The 21,534-nt window shown below is 41.4% G+C and overlaps 1 protein-coding gene and 1 long non-coding RNA gene across 2 annotated transcripts in view; one reads left to right on the top strand and one right to left on the bottom strand.

Annotated features, from left to right (window-relative positions):
* Positions 1-7,062: 7,062 nt before the first annotated feature.
* LOC117484576 lies at positions 7,063-7,654 on the top strand. The gene is made up of 2 exons (XR_004556151.1): positions 7,063-7,268; positions 7,365-7,654. It is a non-coding gene; the product is annotated as an uncharacterized LOC117484576 (long non-coding RNA).
* Positions 7,655-9,515: 1,861 nt separating this feature from the next.
* Positions 9,516-21,534, bottom strand: part of LOC117484575 (calmodulin-regulated spectrin-associated protein 3-like) — a 28,890-nt gene continuing 16,871 nt past the window's right edge. Inside the window, exons 10-19 of the mRNA XM_034132995.1 lie at positions 21,452-21,503; positions 20,976-21,037; positions 20,816-20,846; positions 15,267-17,613; positions 13,829-13,950; positions 13,210-13,466; positions 12,964-13,057; positions 11,642-11,739; positions 11,436-11,554; positions 9,516-10,811 (exon numbers count right to left, since the gene is read on the bottom strand). Of these exons, the coding sequence (XP_033988886.1) occupies positions 10,470-10,811; positions 11,436-11,554; positions 11,642-11,739; positions 12,964-13,057; positions 13,210-13,466; positions 13,829-13,950; positions 15,267-17,613; positions 20,816-20,846; positions 20,976-21,037; positions 21,452-21,503 (3,524 nt within the window). The 3' untranslated portion in view covers positions 9,516-10,469. The remainder of the gene's footprint in view (positions 10,812-11,435; positions 11,555-11,641; positions 11,740-12,963; positions 13,058-13,209; positions 13,467-13,828; positions 13,951-15,266; positions 17,614-20,815; positions 20,847-20,975; positions 21,038-21,451; positions 21,504-21,534) is intronic.

The following is a 21,534-nucleotide window of genomic DNA, read 5'->3' as shown; positions in this document are numbered from 1 at the left end:
CCTCACCACCCTCACATCAAAGGACAGACATCAAAGGGTAATTAGATTAGACCACAAAGGGGCAGACATCAAAGGCTAATTAGATTAGACAACAAAGGATCTACTACAATGGGGAATATCACACCTACATGTTACAACACCTCACCCCTCACATCAAAGGCTTATAACACGTCGGTGTGATATCACACCGACATGTTACAACACCTCACCCCCCTTACATCAAAGGACAGACATCAAAGGGTAATTAGATTAGACAACAAAGGGCAGACCTCAAAGGCTAATTAGATTAGACAACAAAGGATCTACTACAAGGGGGAATATGACACCTACATGTCACAACACCTCACCCCTCACATCAAAGGATAGACATCAAAGGGTCAGACATCAAAGGCTAATTAGATTAGACAACAAAGGATCTACTACAAGGGGGAATATCACACCTACATGTTACAACACCTCACCCCTCACAGCAAAGGATATCACACCTATCTGTGATATCACACCTACACGCGATAACACATCGAACAAAGGGGCTCATTAGCATATCAAAGGGGGTCATTAGCATAATTAGTGGGGGATGTGACCTGTCACTTTTTATGCATACTAATGTGATTGAAACAGTATTTGTATAACTACTGTCATAGTAAAGTTTGTCAAACTTAAAACATGTAAAAGTAGTATGTCAAACAATATGAAAACCTCACGGTAGATTATGTAGAAAAGATTTGAAAAAAGTCAAAGTATAATATGTCAACAACTGTAAGATACACGTTTATGTATGCAAAAAGTTAAAACTAGAAAAAATGAAATACTTTGTCTAAATAGATGTTATTTAAGAATAAAAACAAAGCTAAATGTTTTCACAGAGAGCAGATGGAACAGTTATTCATACACTATATTCTCATTTTAACGCTTGTAAAGGTGATAAGCAAACAGATATTCTATGCAGATGATTGGAGCAAAGGACAGTGGCAACGCACGACAAGAAAATCCATCAAAAACACCAGTAACGTCTTGAGTTTCTACAATTCTACACCAAAATACATTTAACATGTTTCTGTTTGCCTTTTACACGAATCCATCCCACTTATTCCCACATGTGACCTGATTTAACAAGTCCCACATTTCCCAGAATCCCCTCTGTTCATGTGATGAGTGTAAGTGTAGATGTGCAGTACCTGACACAGAGAGCAGGAAGACGACTAACCCACTCGCTGCTGCAGGTAGACTCAGAGCTGCTCCTCTCCTCTCTGAGAGAAACATGTCAGATTAAATAATGTTCACAGGAGGTATACAGAATCATTACATCAAGAAACTGTTTCTACTCACAGTGAAGGAGGAACCATGTGTTCAAAGATGCCGTCTCTGTAGCAACGAGCTACTGACTGCTTATATTCTACTGACTGCTGTATATATAAGCAGTCAGTAGTATATTAGCAGTCAGTAGTATATAAGCAGTCAGTAGCAGTCAGTAGTATATAAGCAGTCAGCAGTCAGTAGTATATTAGCAGTCAGTAGCAGTCAGTAGTATATAAGCAGTCAGCAGTCAGTAGTATATCAGCAGTCAGTAGTATATAAGCAGTCAGTAGTATATAAGCAGTCAGTAGTATATAAGCAGTCAGTAGAATATAAGCAGTCAGTAGTATATAAGCAGTCAGTAGAATATAAGCAGTCAGTAGTATATAAGCAGTCAGTAGTATGTAAGCAGTCAGTAGCAGTCAGTAGTATATAAGCAGTCAGCAGTCAGTAGTATGTAAGCAGTCAGCAGCAGTCAGTAGCAGTCAGTAGCAGTCAGTAGTATATAAGCAGTCAGCAGTCAGTAGTATATAAGCAGTCAGTAGTATATAAGCAGTCAGTAGTATATAAGCAGTCAGCAGTCAGTAGTATATAAGCAGTCAGTAGTATATAAGCAGTCAGTAGAATATAAGCAGTCAGTAGTATATAAGCAGTCAGTAGTATATAAGCAGTCAGTAGAATATAAGCAGTCAGTAGTATATAAGCAGTCAGTAGTATGTAAGCAGTCAGTAGTATATCAGCAGTCAGTAGTATATAAGCAGTCAGTAGTATGTAAGCAGTCAGTAGTATATAAGCAGTCAGTAGTATATCAGCAGTCAGTAGAATATAAGCAGTCAGTAGCTCGTTGCTACAGAGACGGCATCTTTGAACACATGGTTCCTCCTTCACTGTGAGTAGAAACAGTTTCTTGATGTAATGATTCTGTATACCTCCTGTGAACATTATTTAATCTGACATGTTTCTCTCAGAGAGGAGAGGAGCAGCTCTGAGTCTACCTGCAGCAGCGAGTGGGTTAGTCGTCTTCCTGCTCTCTGTGTCAGGTACTGCACATCTACACTTACACTCATCACATGAACAGAGGGGATTCTGGGAAATGTGGGACTTGTTAAATCAGGTCACATGTGGGAATAAGTGGGATGGATTCGTGTAAAAGGCAAACAGAAACATGTTAAATGTATTTTGGTGTAGAATTGTAGAAACTCAAGACGTTACTGGTGTTTTTGATGGATTTTCTTGTCGTGCGTTGCCACTGTCCTTTGCTCCAATCATCTGCATAGAATATCTGTTTGCTTATCACCTTTACAAGCGTTAAAATGAGAATATAGTGTATGAATAACTGTTCCATCTGCTCTCTGTGAAAACATTTAGCTTTGTTTTTATTCTTAAATAACATCTATTTAGACAAAGTATTTCATTTTTTCTAGTTTTAACTTTTTGCATACATAAACGTGTATCTTACAGTTCCTTTGTGAGAGAATTACGCACAAATCTGTCATATCATTTGTTCTGTTTTATGTGCTCTATATATATATATATATATATATATATATATATATATATATATATATATATTTGTTGCACTGTTGGAGTCTGACCTATGTTTTTCATTGACATATCTACACTGTAGCTAATGGGCATATGACCTAAAGCCTTGAAACTTGAAACTTAAAATGATCAAAAACTGCATTGTCTCACTGAAACAGCCCTAAAGAAACCCAATTCCATACAAAGTACTTTATATTCTACCAAGAAAACCAAATTTAGTATTTATTCTACCAGTTGTAAAGTGTTGCTCACTTCAAAGTGTATCTAAAAAGTATCTTAGTAACAAAAGCAAAAGCAAAAAGTATTAATGTTAACAAAGCCTCACAGGGCGGCCTCCTGAGCTCCGTGCTGTCCCCCTAACATGGCACTTAGACTATTTACATCATCCAGGGAAACACACCAGTACATCTTCCTTATAGATAATAAAGTAATTACACAATAAAAAAAGACAAGATCAAGGGGTCATTAAGATATTTTAAATTATTATTACCCTCTTCAAAAAGAGACTTCCTTATAGTTAATAAAGTAATTAAACATTAGTTCGCAAGCCATACAACTTAAAAAGAACATCCTTAGTTAACACAAATCATATTAAAAACTAATCTAATTTAGAGAGGACAATAAAGTTTTAGGCGACTTAGTGAGTGAAGATTAATGGCTTTTTATTTAGTTTGAGCGTATTTCTTTTTTAAACTAACTCCACCCCCCTATCAGAGAATCAGGGGGTGACAGGAAGGGGGGAGAGGAAGGGGTGTGAGGGGGACAGGGGGAGACTCACACATCCAGACTCCATTTTTCATGAAGAGCCTCAGACGGAGGGGTCTGAACCCGGCACAGATACTGCATCCGTATAAACCCATATCGATGCGTCTCTTAGCCATTTTCTTTTTGAAAGTTTTAGATGACTTAGTGAGTGGCTTTTTATCTAGTTTGAGCAGATTTCTTTTTTTACCTAACTCCACCCCCCCCCCCCGATCTTCTGGCATCACAGCAAAATCAGGGGGGTGACAGGAAGGGGGGAGAGGAAGGGGGGGGGGGGGGGGGGGGGAGGGGGAGAGGAAGGGGTGCGAGGGGGGGGGGGGGGGGGGGGAGACAGTCTCACACAACTTCAAAGAGACTGCCTTAATTAACACTAATCATATTAAATATAATCGAATTTAGAGAGGACAATAACGGGGGTAATATCACACCTACATGTTATAACACCTCACCCCTCACATCAAAGGACAGACATCAAAGGTTCATTAGATTAGATTGACAACAAAGGGTCTATTAGAGGGGGTAATATCACACCTATGTTATAACACCTCACCCCTCACATCAAAGGCTTAATTAAGGGGGGGTAATATATCACACCTACATGTGATAACACCTCGAACAAAGGGGTCATTAGCATATCAAAGGGGGGCATTAGCACATCAAATGGGTCATTAGCATATCAAAGGGGTCATTAGCATATCAAAGGGGTCATTAGCATATCAAATGGGGTCATTCGCACATCAAAGGGGGTCATTCGCATATCAAAGCGGGCATTCGCATATCAAAGCGGGCATTCGCATATCAAAGGTTGCATTAGCATATCAAATGGGGTCATTAGCATATCAATGGGGGCATTGGCATATCAATGGGGTCATTAGCATATCAATGGGGCCATTAGCATATCAATGGGGGTCATTAGCATATCAAATGGGTCATTAGCATATCAATGGGGTCATTAGCATATCCATGGGGGTCATTAGCATATCAAATGGGTCATTAGCATATCAAATGGGACATTAGCATATCACAGGGGTCATTAGCATATCAAATGGGTCATTAGCATATCAAATGGGTCATTAGCATATCAAATGGGTCATTAGCATATCAAAGGGGCCATTAGCATATCAAATGGGGTCATTAGCATATCAAAGGGGGTCATTAGCATATCAAATGGGTCATTAGCATATCAAAGGGGCCATTAGCATATCAAATGGGGTCATTAGCATATCAAAGGGGGTCATTAGCATATCAAATGGGTCATTAGCATATCAAATGGGTCATTAGCATATCAAAGGGGCCATTAGCATATCAAATGGGGTCATTAGCATATCAAAGGGGGTCATTAGCATATCAAATGGGGTCATTAGCATAAGTAGGGAAAGGTGTGGTCTGTCACAGCACCTGTCACTTTGTATGCATACTAATGAGACGAAAGGGGCATGAATACTGTCTGTGTTAACTGTGTGTTCTCTGTTGATCTCTGTTTCTCAGGATCATGGAAGCTACCAGCTGCTGTAACAATCCCTGTTATTCTCCTGGCTGTCATTTCTCTCTCTGTCTTCCTGTGGATCAGGTGAGCAGATCTGATCATCTTAATTGTTGTTTGTTAAATCATTGAAAGTCTGTTTGTCTGGTGTCAAACATTTGATCTTCTGTTTCTTCATAAACTCTCCTGACCAGAAGAAAGAGGGCTTCCAGAGACTCGTCTGAGCCAGAAGAGAGAGCGGACACCAGGGAAGAGGTGAGAGGAGATGCTTACGTAATTAATCTAGTACAAAAGAAAACATGTTACACTCAATGTATAAAGATGGTGGTCTTTAGGTGCTTATAGAACATTGATCTGACAGAGAAGGACCTGCTCTTTTTACATCCTTCTATAACAAGTTCATTTCTATCACAATCTCTTTGACTCTCCTCTTAGACGTGAGTACATTCCAAGTACATCCAGAGGTGTTCCTATCTGTTGTCCTTTAATCTTTTCTGTCATAAAGCAGCATGTTGATGAAGCAGAGATATGTTTCCATCATCACCACGGCTGCTGTTGCTTTGGCCTTTTCTGTCCTGGGTCCATTCCTCTGTAAATGAAATATCTATGAATGTAAAAATGCGTGGTTTAAAGTGTTTTCCTCCCTGCTGTGTGTACCTGATCAGCCGGAGCAGCAGGATGACCTTCAGTATGCCAGCGTTCACTTCTCCAACAACCGGGCAGACCCTCTTTACTCCAACATGAGAGCAGCTCGGCCCCTCAGACACACGGAGCAGCAGGAGTACGCTGCCGTCAGGTTCACCCCGAGGTGAGCACCTCCTCACACGGGAACATTGTTCACATATCATTTAATTCCCTCTGCATTATTATTACCACTAACATCTCATCATGTATCTCTCAGGACCAGAGGGCAGGACTCTGGAGAGGATCCAGCTGCATTTTACAGCACGGTCAACTAATCCAGATAAACACAGCAGGCGTTGCTTTTGAAGGATGATACTTGTGTTTTTTTACAATCACATTTCTATGTCCACAGGGTAATGTGGATGTAATACATGTCTCAGGGTGGACCTCTCCAAGAATGAGGCGATGACTTTTCAGCCTACCTTTTCAAATTTAAAGATTTGAAAAGGTAGGCTGTAGGAAGTATGTCACAGCTTAATGTACTGAATTCAAATCAAATCAAATCAAATCAAGTTTTATTTATATAGCACATTTTTTAACGATTTTTGGTCGAGCCAAAGTGCTGTACATATAATAAAAATACCCTACAGTAAAGACACTTTACAGCAAATACAACAGCACAGTTTGTTCAGAATATGAGTATGAGAAAACAACACCCTCTGTCCTTAGACCCTCTGTCCTTAGACCCTCTGTCCGTAGACCCTCTGTCCTTAGACCCTCTGTCCTTAGACCCTCTGTTCTTAGACCCTCACATCGTACAAGGAAAAACTTCCAGAGAAAACCCACAGTTTAAAGGAACATGGGAGAAACCTCAGGGAGAGCAACAGAGGAGGGATCCCTCTGCCAGGACGGACAGACGTGCAATAGATGCCGTGTGTAAATCGAAGAGATAATACATTTTACAGTGTAGGTAGACCGAATGTTTGGAAATGCATGTGTCTATAATAAGAAGATGAATCCACGAGGATGTCAACAATCCTGTGGGAGCCATCAGGGAAGTAGCATGATGAGAGTCAGGCAGGACCGCAGAGACAGGTTCAGACACGACTCGAAGTCCAGGACTCAGGATAGAGGGTCCAGGACTCAGGATAGAGGATCCAGGACTCAGGATAGAGGATCCAGGACTCAGGATAGAGGATCCAGGACTCAGGATAGAGGATCCAGGACTCAGGATAGAGGATCCAGGACTCAGGATAGAGGATCCAAGACACAGGATAGAGGATCCAGGACTCAGGATAGAGGATCCAGGACTCAGGATAGAGGATCCAGGACTCAGGATAGAGAATCCAGGACTCAGGATAGAGGATCCAAGACTCAGGATAGAGGATCCAGGACGCAGGACCACAGCAACAGGATCAGCCTCGACTCCGGAAAGGGATTGTAAATATTTCTTGTGTAACATGATTTTTGCCGCAAAGAAATTCCAAAATGTAGAGATGTTGCATCAAGGGACCTGATCCCTAACTGCTGGATGGAACATGTAGATATTACTAAAGAGGTATAATTTACTGATAACAAACCATTTCCATTGTTTTGTACATTTATCAACTTTATTCAAATAATATTTCTTTACAATGTTCTTCTTCTTGTCTAGACTGAAATATCAACAACTACTTGGATTCATTCCAAAATACATGTAGCTGTTGAAAAGCTCATTGGGGTATTGGAGAGGAACGTGCGTTTGCTGATGGAGTTGCGGATGCCGAAATGTTTCTGTTTGACATGTTTTGCAATAGTATGACGGAAAATATGAACCAACCAACCATAGTGTAGTATTTTGATAAATATTTATAAATGCATGTTGAGAAGAACAAGAGAAACTACAGTATGGTGTGTTCTTGGAAAATGTTTAATCTGTGAAAGTAAAGGAGACGCAGAAACCGTTGAAAGACTTGAATCCAGTTGATTTGACACGTGAATGCTGGTCTGACTCTGAAGCACCGCTCATTACACTCTGCTGCTGGGACGGGGGTCAACCAGGGGTCAACCAGGGGTCAACAGGGTCTCTTCTCAACTCTAAAAATAATTCTGTATTTCCATTAAATATCGTTCTAACATTGACGTTGAATATGTTCTGCTTTATAAAAATATGAGCTGTTTCCTTGTTAACATTAGCCGAACCGAACCTTAACTTAACACCTTTTGTTTCCTGGAAATAACGTTAATTATTCTGCACAAATCCATGAATTGACCGTCTCTCTAAATGCATGTCTCCTTCATGATACCTTTGTAAATGAACCTGTATGCTGAGGTCTGTGGTGCCAGACAGAGGCTACAGAGAAAGGTGTTTCTCCTCAGTCAGTGTATTACTACAGAGCCAGGAGAAGCCATATACGTCTGTGGGCAATATCAGATTGAATGTACACTATATTGAGAATAATGTCAGCCTTATTCTATATTTCTGACAGGAACTAAAGCTGTTAACGAGCTCTCCTTAAAGCCACCAGGCTCCATTGAAAGAATAAGCTATTTCACGCCCACAGGACAGAGGAGTTGCTGGTCGGTCGCTGGCTAGTTTGGTTAGTTTGTTCTTGATATTATGTGACCTTGGTGGATGCAAACCAACCCATCTTAACACCGAAGCTCACACAATAAACCAAAGTAACCAACACGCAGCAGAAACTCCTCCTGTGTTCTGTAGAATGAGTGTTTTTGTGAATGGAGTTTGGTGGCGGCACAGGGCAGGAAGGTAAAGCAGGGAATCTGTGTACAAATACACACAAAATATCCCTTTAACATTCAGAGAACTGGACTGATTTGTTATGAGACCCCATCCCAACGGAGAGTGCAACAACTCAGGTGAAGTATTATCACATCTTTAACATTATATCAGTTCAGTGTTTAATTGGCATCTGACGCTCGTACCCACACAGCTTAATCAAACATTTGACATTGAACCGTGCAGAAGCATCACACATCTCTTCTGCATCAGACGCTTATGGCTATCTCTCATCTTGCAGAACATAATGTGCTTTGATCGGACAAAATAAAAGTCCTGACACCAGAAGGCATTTCCTGTTGTTTGGCTGTATAAAACTCAGGAGACAGACAGGGGTCATGTGATCAGTACCATCAGGGTTATGTGATCAGTACCATCAGGGTCATGTGATCAGTACCATCAGGGTCATGTGATCAGTACCATCAGGGTTATGTGATCAGTACCATTAGGGTCATGTGATCAGTACCATCAGGGTTATGTGATCAGTACCATCAGGGTCATGTGATCAGTACCATCAGGGTTATGTGATCAGTACCATCAGGGTCATGTGATCAGTACCATCAGGGTCATGTGATCAGTACCATCAGGGTGCTTCTTCTTCTTGTGCGACCTCTCAAACATTACAAACATTCCTCTGCACTCTGGTGTGAGTGTTGCTTTAATTGAACAACAGAAAAGTGTGCTGTCGACGTTTCATCCACATTAATACGGGGGCGTAGAAATTATTTTTATAGTGTTTTGTATTTCTAGGAAATCCACAATCTGGGGAATTGTCCAATGTGCAACTGATCCTAGTGAGGGCGATATTTGGTAAAGGCTCGTGAACATATCAGAAGTATCCTGGAGCAGATTATTCTACAGACTTAATACAAAAATCCTTTACAAAAAAGTCCCACCATTCAGTGCACAGAAGAGCATCAGGGCCACACGTTGTTCTGACATTACAAATGTTGACGTTTGTCCCAAAGTTCAGATTTATTTTTTTGTGAATCGTGACATTACACATTTTGACTTTTTTCTCCAAATGTTGACTTTTTTCTCCAAATGTTGACTTTTTTCTCCAAATGTTGACTTTTTTCTCAGAATTTTATTTCAAGAACCAGAATTTCTTTCCTCAGAATTCTGACTTTTTTCTCCAAACTAAAAACGAAATTGTCTTTTGGTCAGATCTCAACGTCTTTTCATCTGTGGCCCTGATCCTCTCCTGTCAATATACTTCTCAATAATACTGTGAATAACATTTCAATTTCAATCATCAATCCATATTAGATCCAGAATCATATCGTTGTTGCACAAATATTTAAAATAATCACAACTAGTCATCCTCCCCAGATGGTGCAGCCCTGTCACATAACGTCTCACCTGCATATAAACCACATATTTAGAAACAGTTTTCTCTGAAACTTCGTGCACGTGTCTCACTTCGACCTCCTGCTGCTCCAAATCAGAACGTGGAGTATCGTGGAGCAGCGGAGACTAAAATCCTCTAAAGAAATCACACCATGATCATTCAGTATCCAGAAGAGTATTAGGCCACAAGTGACATGGGGTCACATGACCAACAGTTCATCATTTTTGAGTATTGAGAATTTTGACTTTTTTCTGAATTGTTTTATATTTTTCACCGATTTTTGTGCCAAAATTCGGATTATCTTTTTAGTATTTTGACATAGCACATTTTAGATCATTTTCTCTCTGAATTTGGTTCTACATTTGGTTCTCCATTCGGTTCTACATTTGGACTTTTTTCTCAGAATTTAGATTTTTTTACATACATTTCAGATTATTTTCTTAACTGTCTGACTTTTTGCTCAGACCTGAACATGTTTTAAAGATGATCAATCCATATTAGATCCAGAATCATATCGTAGTTGCACAATTATTTAAAATAACTACGTATATAAGTATCCCCAGATGGTGCAGCCCTGTCACATAACGTCTCATCTTCCTATAAATTGGAAACAGTTTTCTCCGAGTGTCTCACTTGGAGGTGACGGCCTTCTTGTTGACACTGGCCCTGCGACTTCCTGCTCCTCCTGCTCCTGCTCCTCCTGCTCCTCCTCCATGCCACAGGCTGCCAGGGATGGTGAAGGCGTCCACGCTCATGCCCATGGTCTTGGAGGGGATGGCGCTGAACTGCTTCCTGTCCGAGCTGTATTTGTAGATGTGCTCCACCTGTGCTGAGCTGACGGAGCGCGGGCCGACTCCCGTCAGACGAACCAGATCCTGAGAGTCCGGGTTCAGGGTGTAAACGCCCCGAAACTGACAGCTGGAGTCCCTGAAGAGGATCAGGAAGTGGTGAGCGGGACTCTTCTCCATCTCCTGAGGGCGAGCAACAACATCATTATACCTTTATCTGCCTTCAGTGTTTCATCTTTACTTAGTGTCCATTTTGTTATTTCTATCACGAGACATTTTTCTGGCATTTTGTTTTTCCACACACAAATGTAACCCCCTAACTCCCTCCCTGTACATAAGATATCATACAATACAAAACAACAGTCACAGACTTTATTTAGCGAACCAAGTAAAGATAGTATAACCAGAAAACAACATGTCAGTTCTTCAAAGACTGTATAACGACTCCAGAAATCTGAGTCTCAAACAGAGCGTCAGACGCAGAGACAGCTTGGTTTCTACGGGGCTCCGACGTCACGTTGTTGTTTACGTCACGTTGTTGTTTACGTCACGTTGTTGTTTACGTCACGTTGTTGTTTACGTCCGCGGAGACATCTTGTTTACGGGCGTCATGTTGATATATCATGTTGATATATCTTATAAACAAGATCAGACACAGTACCACAGAAAACCCCCTGGTATTTATGAGTACATTTACACATTGAAACAACTGAAGTGAAACCTTTGAGCAGGATCTGTAATGGAAATGGAAATCACATTAAGGGTTAAATACTGTGTGTTTCTCTGAGAGTCAAATGAATGCCGTACCTCCACGATCTTGTTCTTCTGCGTCTCGTTGACCTTCCCTGCGAGGCAGCAGCGCGACAGGGCGTTGTGGATGATGAACTTGTTGGACTTGAAGCTCGGCTCTTTGAACAGTTTGGGACCTGAGACACAAACACAGGCTCCAACCTGAGTACTAACACAAGTACTTTGACAATATATATACTCAATAACAGGTATTAGTACTGCACCTGTGTACTCCGGGGCCGCTGAGGTCTCACTGTCTTTGTCTCCGTTCTGATTCACCAGTTTACTCGGAGTCACACAAACTAAGGGCGAGTCAGGACGACTGGGGGAGGAACAGCAAATCATTTCTGTTTGATATAAACGCACCAGAGCTAACTATCGCATAGCATCATGCTAATGTTAGCACAGGACACAACATGCATACATATGAGTGAAAAGTATCTATAATATATAAAATGATCATCCAAAGGGACTTCTTTCTTAATTGCAATTTGAAAATACATCATTTCAATTCTTCATAGACACTAGAAAGAAAGAATTGTATTTACATTTAGAAAGGTGATGTTATCCAACCCAGTCTCACGGCATTTCGTGTTATAGTCACAAAATTAATCTATTGATTCGTGTTCAGCACGATTTTGCTATTTTTTTCGTGTCACACAGAACGATTTTAAAAGCAATGTAAATAATAACAAATTAGAAGGAAAAAGACATTTAAAAAAATACAGATTTCAGTATTCTGACACAGAACGATTTTAGAAGCAATGTATTTATATTGGTAGTATGTTTCGTGCCTGCACCAAATAATAACACATTAGAAGGAAAAAAAGATGACATCAAATACAGATGTCAGTATTCTGAGGCTCTGAGACATTTCTTTTCCTCACTTACGGCAAAAAAACTCAGACATTATACAATTTAAAATAAAAGGGATAGGATTAGGCTTAGGGTAAGATATTGAGTAAGAACATGTTTTTATGAACCACACAGCTTCTGGTCTTCCAAGACCCGACCGGACAAAAAGACGTGTTGCAGGCACGAAACATACTACCAATAGAAATACATTGCATTTAAAATCGTTCTGTGTGACACGAAAAAAATGCGAAAATCGTGTTGGTGAACACGAATCAATAGATTAAATTAATTTCGTGACTAATAACACGAAATGCTGTGAGACTGGGTTGTGTTATATGATGACATAGCATAGCATTTTAGCATTCGTATGAGATCCTTCACTTACCATGCTATACACTCAGGTGCTACACAATGCTAATACAGGAGCTTTTGTACAAATATCATACAAATATCATATATATATCATATAAATATCATATAAATATCATATAAATATCATACAAATATCATATAAATATCATATAAATATCCTATAAATATCATATAAATATCATGGCAATCCATTCAATATTAGGAGAGATATTCCACTGAACAATTGAGCTATGAAGACACTCCCATCCCTCAGGCTGCGCTGCGGTGTTAATGGAAGTAAATATGAATAAAGTATATATACATCTCTGCAGCAGTTTACCTTGGGGCTTTCTTGGGGGGGGTTCTGTTCCCGGGCTCGTCCGTCGCGGTCAGGTTGAGGGAGGGGTTGGAGTGGACTTTGGTCAACTTAGCGCCTGGAGAAAAAGACATAATAAGAAATGAAAACCTGGCTTAGTGGAACACTTGATTCTGATTGGTCGCTCAATTGTTTTTGAGGACGGAGAGGCCCTAATCCTCTTTTTGGGTTTCCCCTGAACTACATTCATAAAAACGATGGTTTCAGTACCCGTGGTTCCCTTGGCCGGACTCAGAGACAGCTTGGTCTCCTCGCGGGTCATACTGCGGGGACGGGACCTGCTCTTCTTCCCAGAGGATCGGCCATGACTGCTCAGCTTCTCCTGGAGCATTTTGTCAAAGTTGTCCATGATCTTGAGCTGATGCCGCCGATCGTACTCCAGTCTCGTGAAGTTCCCGCGCCTGAAGGGTGTATCTGGAGGAGTGGGGGAGGGGGAGGTGTGGCCTGCAGGGGGGGTGGAGGAGGGTCTGAAACAAAGAGCAGTGGGGTTACTTTGACATAAGACAACTAAACACCTGAACTTTTTAAAGAACACCCATAAACATTCATCTGTTTGCATTTAGCTAATTATTTATCTAATATATCGTTCCATTTACTCTTCTTGCACTATTTCTATTCTATTCTATTCTATTTGTATTAATTGCATCTGAAAACATTCTCTTCACTATTTGATCTGTTTTATCTGTTCTATGTCCTCTATATATATTCATGTTGCTCTGTTCAGTTTCTCATCTCCATATCACTGTAGCTAATGTGCAAATGACAATAAAGCCTTGAAACTGGAAACTGGTGACTTCACCACCTTCATCTACAGCGAGGGTGGTGTTACCTGTTCTCCCTCTCCTGCTCGTTCTCCTGCCTCCTCTTCCTCAGCTCCTCCGCTCTCCTCTGCTGTTTCTCCAGAAGCAGAGCTCTGCGCTGGGTCATCTCCTCGTCACTGTGCACATCTCCCTGCAAACACACACACAGCATCATAAACACAACCACACAACCACACAACCACACAAACACACAAACACAACCACACAACCACACAACCACACACACACACACAACCACACAACCACACACAACCACACAAACACACACACACACACAACCACACACACACACACACACACACAACCACACAAACACACAACCACACACACACACAACCACACAAACACACAACCACACAACCACACAACCACACAACCAGCATCATAAACACAAACACACAACCACACAAACACACAACCACACAAACACACAACCACACAACCACACAACCACACACAACCACACAAACACACAACCACACACACACACAACCACACAAACACACAACCACACAACCACACAACCACACAAACACACAACCACACAACCAGCATCATAAACACAAACACACAACCACACAAACACACAACCACACAAACACACAAACACACAAACAGCATCATATATCGACTGTCATGGCAGTTAACAGTTAACTGAGGTTATGAATATTCCTTCATCCCTTCATTCCTATATCCCTTCCCTACTACATACTTTCATCCCTCTCTCCCATCATCCCTACGTACCTTTATCGCTCCCTAGCTACATCCCTTCATCAATTCATCCCTTCATCAATTCATCCCTTCATCAATTCATCCCTTCATCAATTCTTCCCTTCATCAATTCATCCCTTCATCAATTCTTCCCTTTATCCCTGCATCCTTTCACCCGTACATCCCGTCCCTACTGCATCCCTCACTTCCATGATCCCTTCATCCCTACTTCCCTAGATCCCTCCCTAGCTTCATCCCTTCATCAATTATTGCCTTCATTCCTACATCCCCTCAGCACTACATCCCCTCAGCACTACATCCCCTTAGCACTACATCCCCTCAGCACTACATCCCCTCAGCACTACATCCCCTCAGCACTACATCCCCTCAGCACTACATCCCTTCATCCTTCCACCCTACTTTCCTTCCTCCATTTATCGATTCATCCCTACACCCCTTCACACATACATCCATACATCCCTTAATCCCTCCCTTCCTACATCTCCTCATACATTTATCCCTCCTTCCCTAAATATCTTGATACCTATATCCCTTAAACCCTAGCTACATGAATTCATACCTACATCCCTTCATTTATCCATCCCTTCCTCCCTCCGTCCGTACATCCCTTGATACCTTTAGCCCTTCGTTATTCCCTTCCTTCATCCCTTGATCCCTTCACTCCTGCTGTAATTAAATCTCTGTTCACCTCTATGTTGTTTCGCCATCACTCACCTGAAAGAAGAATCCGATCCCTCCTCTTGGCCCGGGCTCATTCTGCTCAATACTTTCTTCCAAAGTTTCCGTCGGTTCTGCTTTGGTTTCAGCTTCCTGTTCGGGCAAACAACCACCTCCTGCTGCCAGGTCCAGCTGCTGTTCTACGGGGTCCAGAGGTTCAGCAGCGAGTCCTCCAGCAGGTTCCACCCCAGACTCCATGTGGTCGCTCATAGAATCAGAAGAAAACTCCTGCCCTTCATCGGTCGGCACGTCGCTGCCCCCCTCCGGCCCTCCGAGAGAGGACCGCGACACCTCAATCATGCTGCATCTTTTCCCTGCACCTACTGCGCCTAAAGCAGCAGATAGAGACAAGGACTCGCTCTCAAACGAGCACTCGGAGGGCGCTCCGGAGCTGCTTCTACCTGTCTGGCGGTCGTGTCGAGGTAAGACCGGCAGCCCTCCCACAGCCTCCATGTCTTCCAGCTCCATGCTGAACTGAGTCGGGGTCTCACTGGAGGCCGTGTCCGAGGTGTTTCCGTCGTGTTGCGGCTGCTGGACACCCTGCAGAGAGTCTTCAGGCGTCCGAGGCCCGCCGATTCGGAAGGAAGAGGACGACTGATCCTGATACTTGCTAGGGGAAACCCGCCTCAAATGGGGGAGGGTGTCCACGTTGTGTGTCGGTGCCAAGGCCCGGTTGTATGTGGGAAACTTTAGTTCGGAGGGTCTTGGGTGAGGCGGATTTTGGGCACGAGGGTGGTGCTTCGGGCTGCGGTGAGACGATGAGGACTGGATCTTTGTGCGGGGAGTCGGGCAGGAGGACGACATGATAGTCTTTGGGGAGGCGGAGAGGGGAAGAAGGTGAGAGCGCCGGGACGGGGAGTCTGCAGCACCGGGATCAGGGATCACCCAGGCCTTGCTGATGCTCCTCGAAGAAGACTTGGTTGGGGTTCTTGGAGGTGTCTTTGTCGGAGTGTGAGGGGGTGTTTTGGCGGCACTTCTAGGTGTAGATTTGGACGCGGTTCTGGATGTGTTTGTGGGTTTTTGGTTGCTCATGAGCTGCTGCTGCTGTTCTGTGAGTTTCTGCATGTCCTTCTGTAGAGACTGCAGAGCTTCACTCAGTTTCTGCACCACCTCGTTGCACTCCACGAAAGCAGCTTCTCCGACCTTCTCTGGAACCTTCTTACTCTCAATGGAGAATGTGACCTGCTTCTCTAACCGAGGAGGGTTGGACACAGACGGCTTCTCTTTCTCCTTCTCTTCCCTCTCCTCCTCCTGTTTCAGTTGCGCCTCCATACAAGTGAGGCTCTCCTCCAGGGTGAGACTAGCCTCCTCGGCTCCCGCCCCTCCCCCCTCCCCTTGCGCTCTTTTCAGTTGCAAAAAGGCAGTTTTCCCGAGCCTTTGTCGGTGCTTGGCAAAGATGGCTTCGATCCGTCTTTTTTGGGCTTCGATGCTTTTGCGTTTCTCCTCCAGACGAGCGCCTAACTCCCAGACCTCAGAGCCCGGTTCAGGGCCTCTGGAGCCGGGGCTGTCCTGGTGTCCCAGTGCCCCTGCTGGGGTGGAGGGTGTGTGAGGAGTCCCTGGTGTTGTTGGAGCAGAGGCCGACTCCTCTCCAGCAGCAGCAGGCTGTCTTCTTCTGTGATCCCGGCGCTCTGCAAAGCTTGTCATGCGTGGACTGTTGCTGTTGCTGTTGCTGTTGCTTCCCTGCCGTCCGCCGCCTGGTCGCATGTTCCCCGGGGCGTTTCTGGGCGTATCATCCGACGCTTCAGAGGAGTCAACGCTGCCATCTCGCAGAACAGAGTCGTCATCACGGGACATATCGGAGGTCCGTCCTGACCTCTCCTTCCTCTCTCCTCTTCCTCGCCTTTCATTGCCTCCCGCTTCCCCACCAACCGGCCGATGGAGGACTCCGGAGCGACAGGGAGCGGAGCTGCTGAGCTGATCCTCGTCGGGGGAGTGCAGGAAGAAACCAGCCGGGGCTCCTTCAGGACGTAACCTTGGCTCGGGTCTCGATCCCAACACTCCTTTTCCACTTTTCTCTGGTGCCCTTCCCTTCTTGGGGGTCTGCACCACCTGCAGGGCCTCCTCGATGGTGGGCAGTTCTCCCAGGGGCATTGTGTGGGCGTAAGGGCCCCAGGACGAGCGCTGCGATGGGGCTGAAGTGCTGACCAGGTGGCTCAGTTCCTCTGGAGGACCGTACGGGACACAAGGCTTCCCCGTCACAGAGGTGGTCATCGCTGGGATGCCGGTGGAGAGGTTGTCGGTGCTGACAGAGCGAAAGACAGCATCTATGGGGTTTCCCATCACAATGTCTACATCACTGTCCAGCCCGAATGGGATGCTGAACGTCACGGCGGACAGAGGACGACTGCAAGGGCGAGCGGATGGGTTGTGAAAACAAGAAAAGCAGAGACAATGAAAGCCAAAGTAAGAATGAAAGAAATTAAGATAAAATATGAATGTACAACATTTACTGTACAAACTGCATCGAGATCTAAAGTAGGGCTGGGCGATATATTAATACCGTATTGAGGTAATTATATATTAATACCGTATTGAGGTCGTTATATATTAATACCGTATTGAGGTCGTTATATATTAATACCGTATTGAGGTCGTTATATATTAATACCGTATTGAGGTCGTTATATATTAATACCGTATTGAGGTCGTTATATATTAATACCGTATTGAGGTAGTTATATATTAATACCGTATTGAGGTAGTTATATATTAATACCGTATTGAGGTCGTTATATATTAATACCGTATTGAGGTCGTTATATATTAATACCGTATTGAGGTAGTTATATATTAATACCGTATTGAGGTCGTTATATATTAATACCGTATTGAGGTCGTTATATATTAATACCGTATTGAGGTCGTTATATATTAATACCGTATTGAGGTCGTTATATATTAATACCGTATTGAGGTAGTTAGATATTAATACCGTATTGAGGTGGTTATATATTAATACCGTATTGAGGTAGTTATATATTAATACCGTATTGAGGTTGTTATATATTAATACCGTATTGAGGTCGTTATATATTAATACCGTATTGAGGTAGTTATATATTAATACCGTATTGAGGTAGTTATATATTAATACCGTATTGAGGTCGTTATATATTAATACCGTATTGAGGTAGTTATATATTAATACCGTATTGAGGTAGTTATATATTAATACCGTATTGAGGTCGTTATATATTAATACCGTATTGAGGTAGTTAGATATTAATACCGTATTGAGGTGGTTATATATTAATACCGTATTGAGGTAGTTAGATATTAATACCGTATTGAGGTGGTTATATATTAATACCGTATTGAGGTAGTTATATATTAATACCGTATTGAGGTAGTTATATATTAATACCGTATTGAGGTCGTTATATATTAATACCGTATTGAGGTAGTTATATATTAATACCGTATTGAGGTCGTTATATATTAATACCGTATTGAGGTAGTTAGATATTAATACCGTATTGAGGTGGTTATATATTAATACCGTATTGAGGTAGTTATATATTAATACCGTATTGAGGTCGTTATATATTAATACCGTATTGAGGTAGTTATATATTAATACCGTATTGAGGTAGTTATATATTAATACCGTATTGAGGTAGTTATATATTAATACCGTATTGAGGTAGTTATATATTAATACCGTATTGAGGTAGTTATATATTAATACCGTATTGAGGTAGTTATATATTAATACCGTATTGAGGTAGTTAGATATTAATACCGTATTGAGGTGGTTATATATTAATACCGTATTGAGGTAGTTAGATATTAATACCGTATTGAGGTGGTTATATATTAATACCGTATTGAGGTGGTTATATATTAATACCGTATTGAGGTAGTTAGATATTAATACCGTATTGAGGTGGTTATATATTAATACCGTATTGAGGTAGTTATATATTAATACCGTATTGAGGTCGTTATATATTAATACCGTATTGAGGTCGTTATATATTAATACCGTATTGAGGTGGTTATATATTAATACCGTATTGAGGTAGTTAGATATTAATACCGTATTGAGGTGGTTATATATTAATACCGTATTGAGGTGGTTATATATTAATACCGTATTGAGGTGGTTATATATTAATAGCGTATTGAGGTGGTTATATATTAATACCGTATTGAGGTAGTTAGATATTAATACCGTATTGAGGTGGTTATATATTAATACCGTATTGAGGTAGTTATATATTAATACCGTATTGAGGTAGTTAGATATTAATACCGTATTGAGGTGGTTATATATTAATAGCGTATTGAGGTGGTTATATATTAATACCGTATTGAGGTAGTTAGATATTAATACCGTATTGAGGTGGTTATATATTAATACCGTATTGAGGTAGTTATATATTAATACCGTATTGAGGTCGTTATATATTAATACCGTATTGAGGTAGTTATATATTAATACCGTATTGAGGTAGTTATATATTAATACCGTATTGAGGTAGTTATATATTAATACCGTATTGAGGTCGTTATATATTAATACCGTATTGAGGTAGTTATATATTAATACCGTATTGAGGTAGTTATATATTAATACCGTATTGAGGTAGTTATATATTAATACCGTATTGAGGTAGTTATATATTAATACCGTATTGAGGTCGTTATATATTAATACCGTATTGAGGTAGTTAGATATTAATACCGTATTGAGGTGGTTATGAGATTTGAGACATATTGGATTTCTTATTTCAGTTTCTAATCTTTTATTGCAAATGTTTATGTTTCTATGAATAAGTATTTATTTTATACTTATATGGTGCAACTGTCACTAAACCTTACCTTGGGATAAGTATTTTGATGGAGTGATTGGTTGATTTATTAATTGATCGAGTGATTGATTGGTTGATTAGTTGTTTGATTGATTGATTGGTTGATTGATTGTTTGGTTGATTGATTGGTTGATCGATTGATTGATTGGTTGATTGATAGAGTGATTGATTGATTAGTTGTTTGGTTGATTGATTGGTTGATTTATTGATTGATCGAGTGATTGATTGGTTGATTAGTTGTTTGGTTGGTTGATTGATTGGTTGATTGGTTGATTGATCGATTGGTTGATTGATTGGTTGATTGATTGTTTGGTTGATTGATTGGTTGATTGATCGATTGATTGGTTGATTTATTGATTGATCGAGTGATTGATTGGTTGATTAGTTGTTTGGTTGATTGATTGGTTGGTTGATTGGTTGATTGATTGGTTGATTGATCGATTGATTGGTTGATTGATTGGTTGATTGATTGGTTGATTGATTGATTGGTTGATTGATCGATTGATCGGTTGATTGGTTGATCGATTGATTGGTTGATTGATTGGTTGATCGATTGATTGATTGTCTTCCTATCTGTTTCTACCTATCATTTGCTTTCACCCCCTTCATCATTTAACTACGGATAATCCAAATAATAATAATTTCATCCCAATTTTGAGGTACTTGATCAGAAATATTGTGATATTTTATTTGTTCTCCATATCGCCCATCCTTACTTTGAAGAATAACTACCTGATTTGTTTCTTTGTCCAACTTTTATTTTCTGGAAAGACACAAAAAGAAAAGATCTCAAGTTAAAAAAGTCTATTAAAGAATATGTTGCAGTAGAGATTCACTAAGAACATTGTCCGAAGTCTTGAGAACTTCTACTCCACTACTAGGTATGTATTACCTGGTGACACCGGGGAGCTGATGGGGACAAAGGGTTGTTTGAAGATGAAGGCAGGAGAACCACTGAAACAGAGAAACACAGTAAAGTTATGTTTATTTACAACTCTCCAAAAGAAAACACACTTCCTGTCCGCTGGTCTGGAGGTCAATGGTTGTCTGAATGGGTTTTTGGTCCAACACTGAAATACGTCATCACTTTATTCCAGAGAGTCTGTAACCTTTGCGGCAGATTTCCATCAGACTGTATGCTGTCTCTTTAATTCAATTCAGTTTGAAGCCACCCATAGTTTATAAAATAATTCAAACGAGACACTGAACCTGAAACTAGTTCCCCTTCATTTCTCAAGTTCCTTTCGATTTGTATCTGGTTTCGGCTAAATGAATTCTGCAGTAGTAAAGGTCAGGATTGATTTAGGATCTACATCCCATCAGAGAGCGCTCCTGCCTGATTGAGGGTGTGTTGGTGGGATGATCTACCTGTTTCTGTTCCCGCCCATAGGACTGGTGCAGTCCAGTAACCCGGAGACATCTGAAAGACAGAAACTGCACTTTTAGAGGAC

The sequence above is a fragment of the Trematomus bernacchii genome, unplaced genomic scaffold (genome assembly GCF_902827165.1).
Source record: "Trematomus bernacchii unplaced genomic scaffold, fTreBer1.1, whole genome shotgun sequence".
NCBI lineage: Eukaryota > Metazoa > Chordata > Actinopteri > Perciformes > Nototheniidae > Trematomus > Trematomus bernacchii.
Note: the sequence above shows the minus strand (reverse complement) of the source record. Positions and strands in the feature narration are given on the sequence as shown.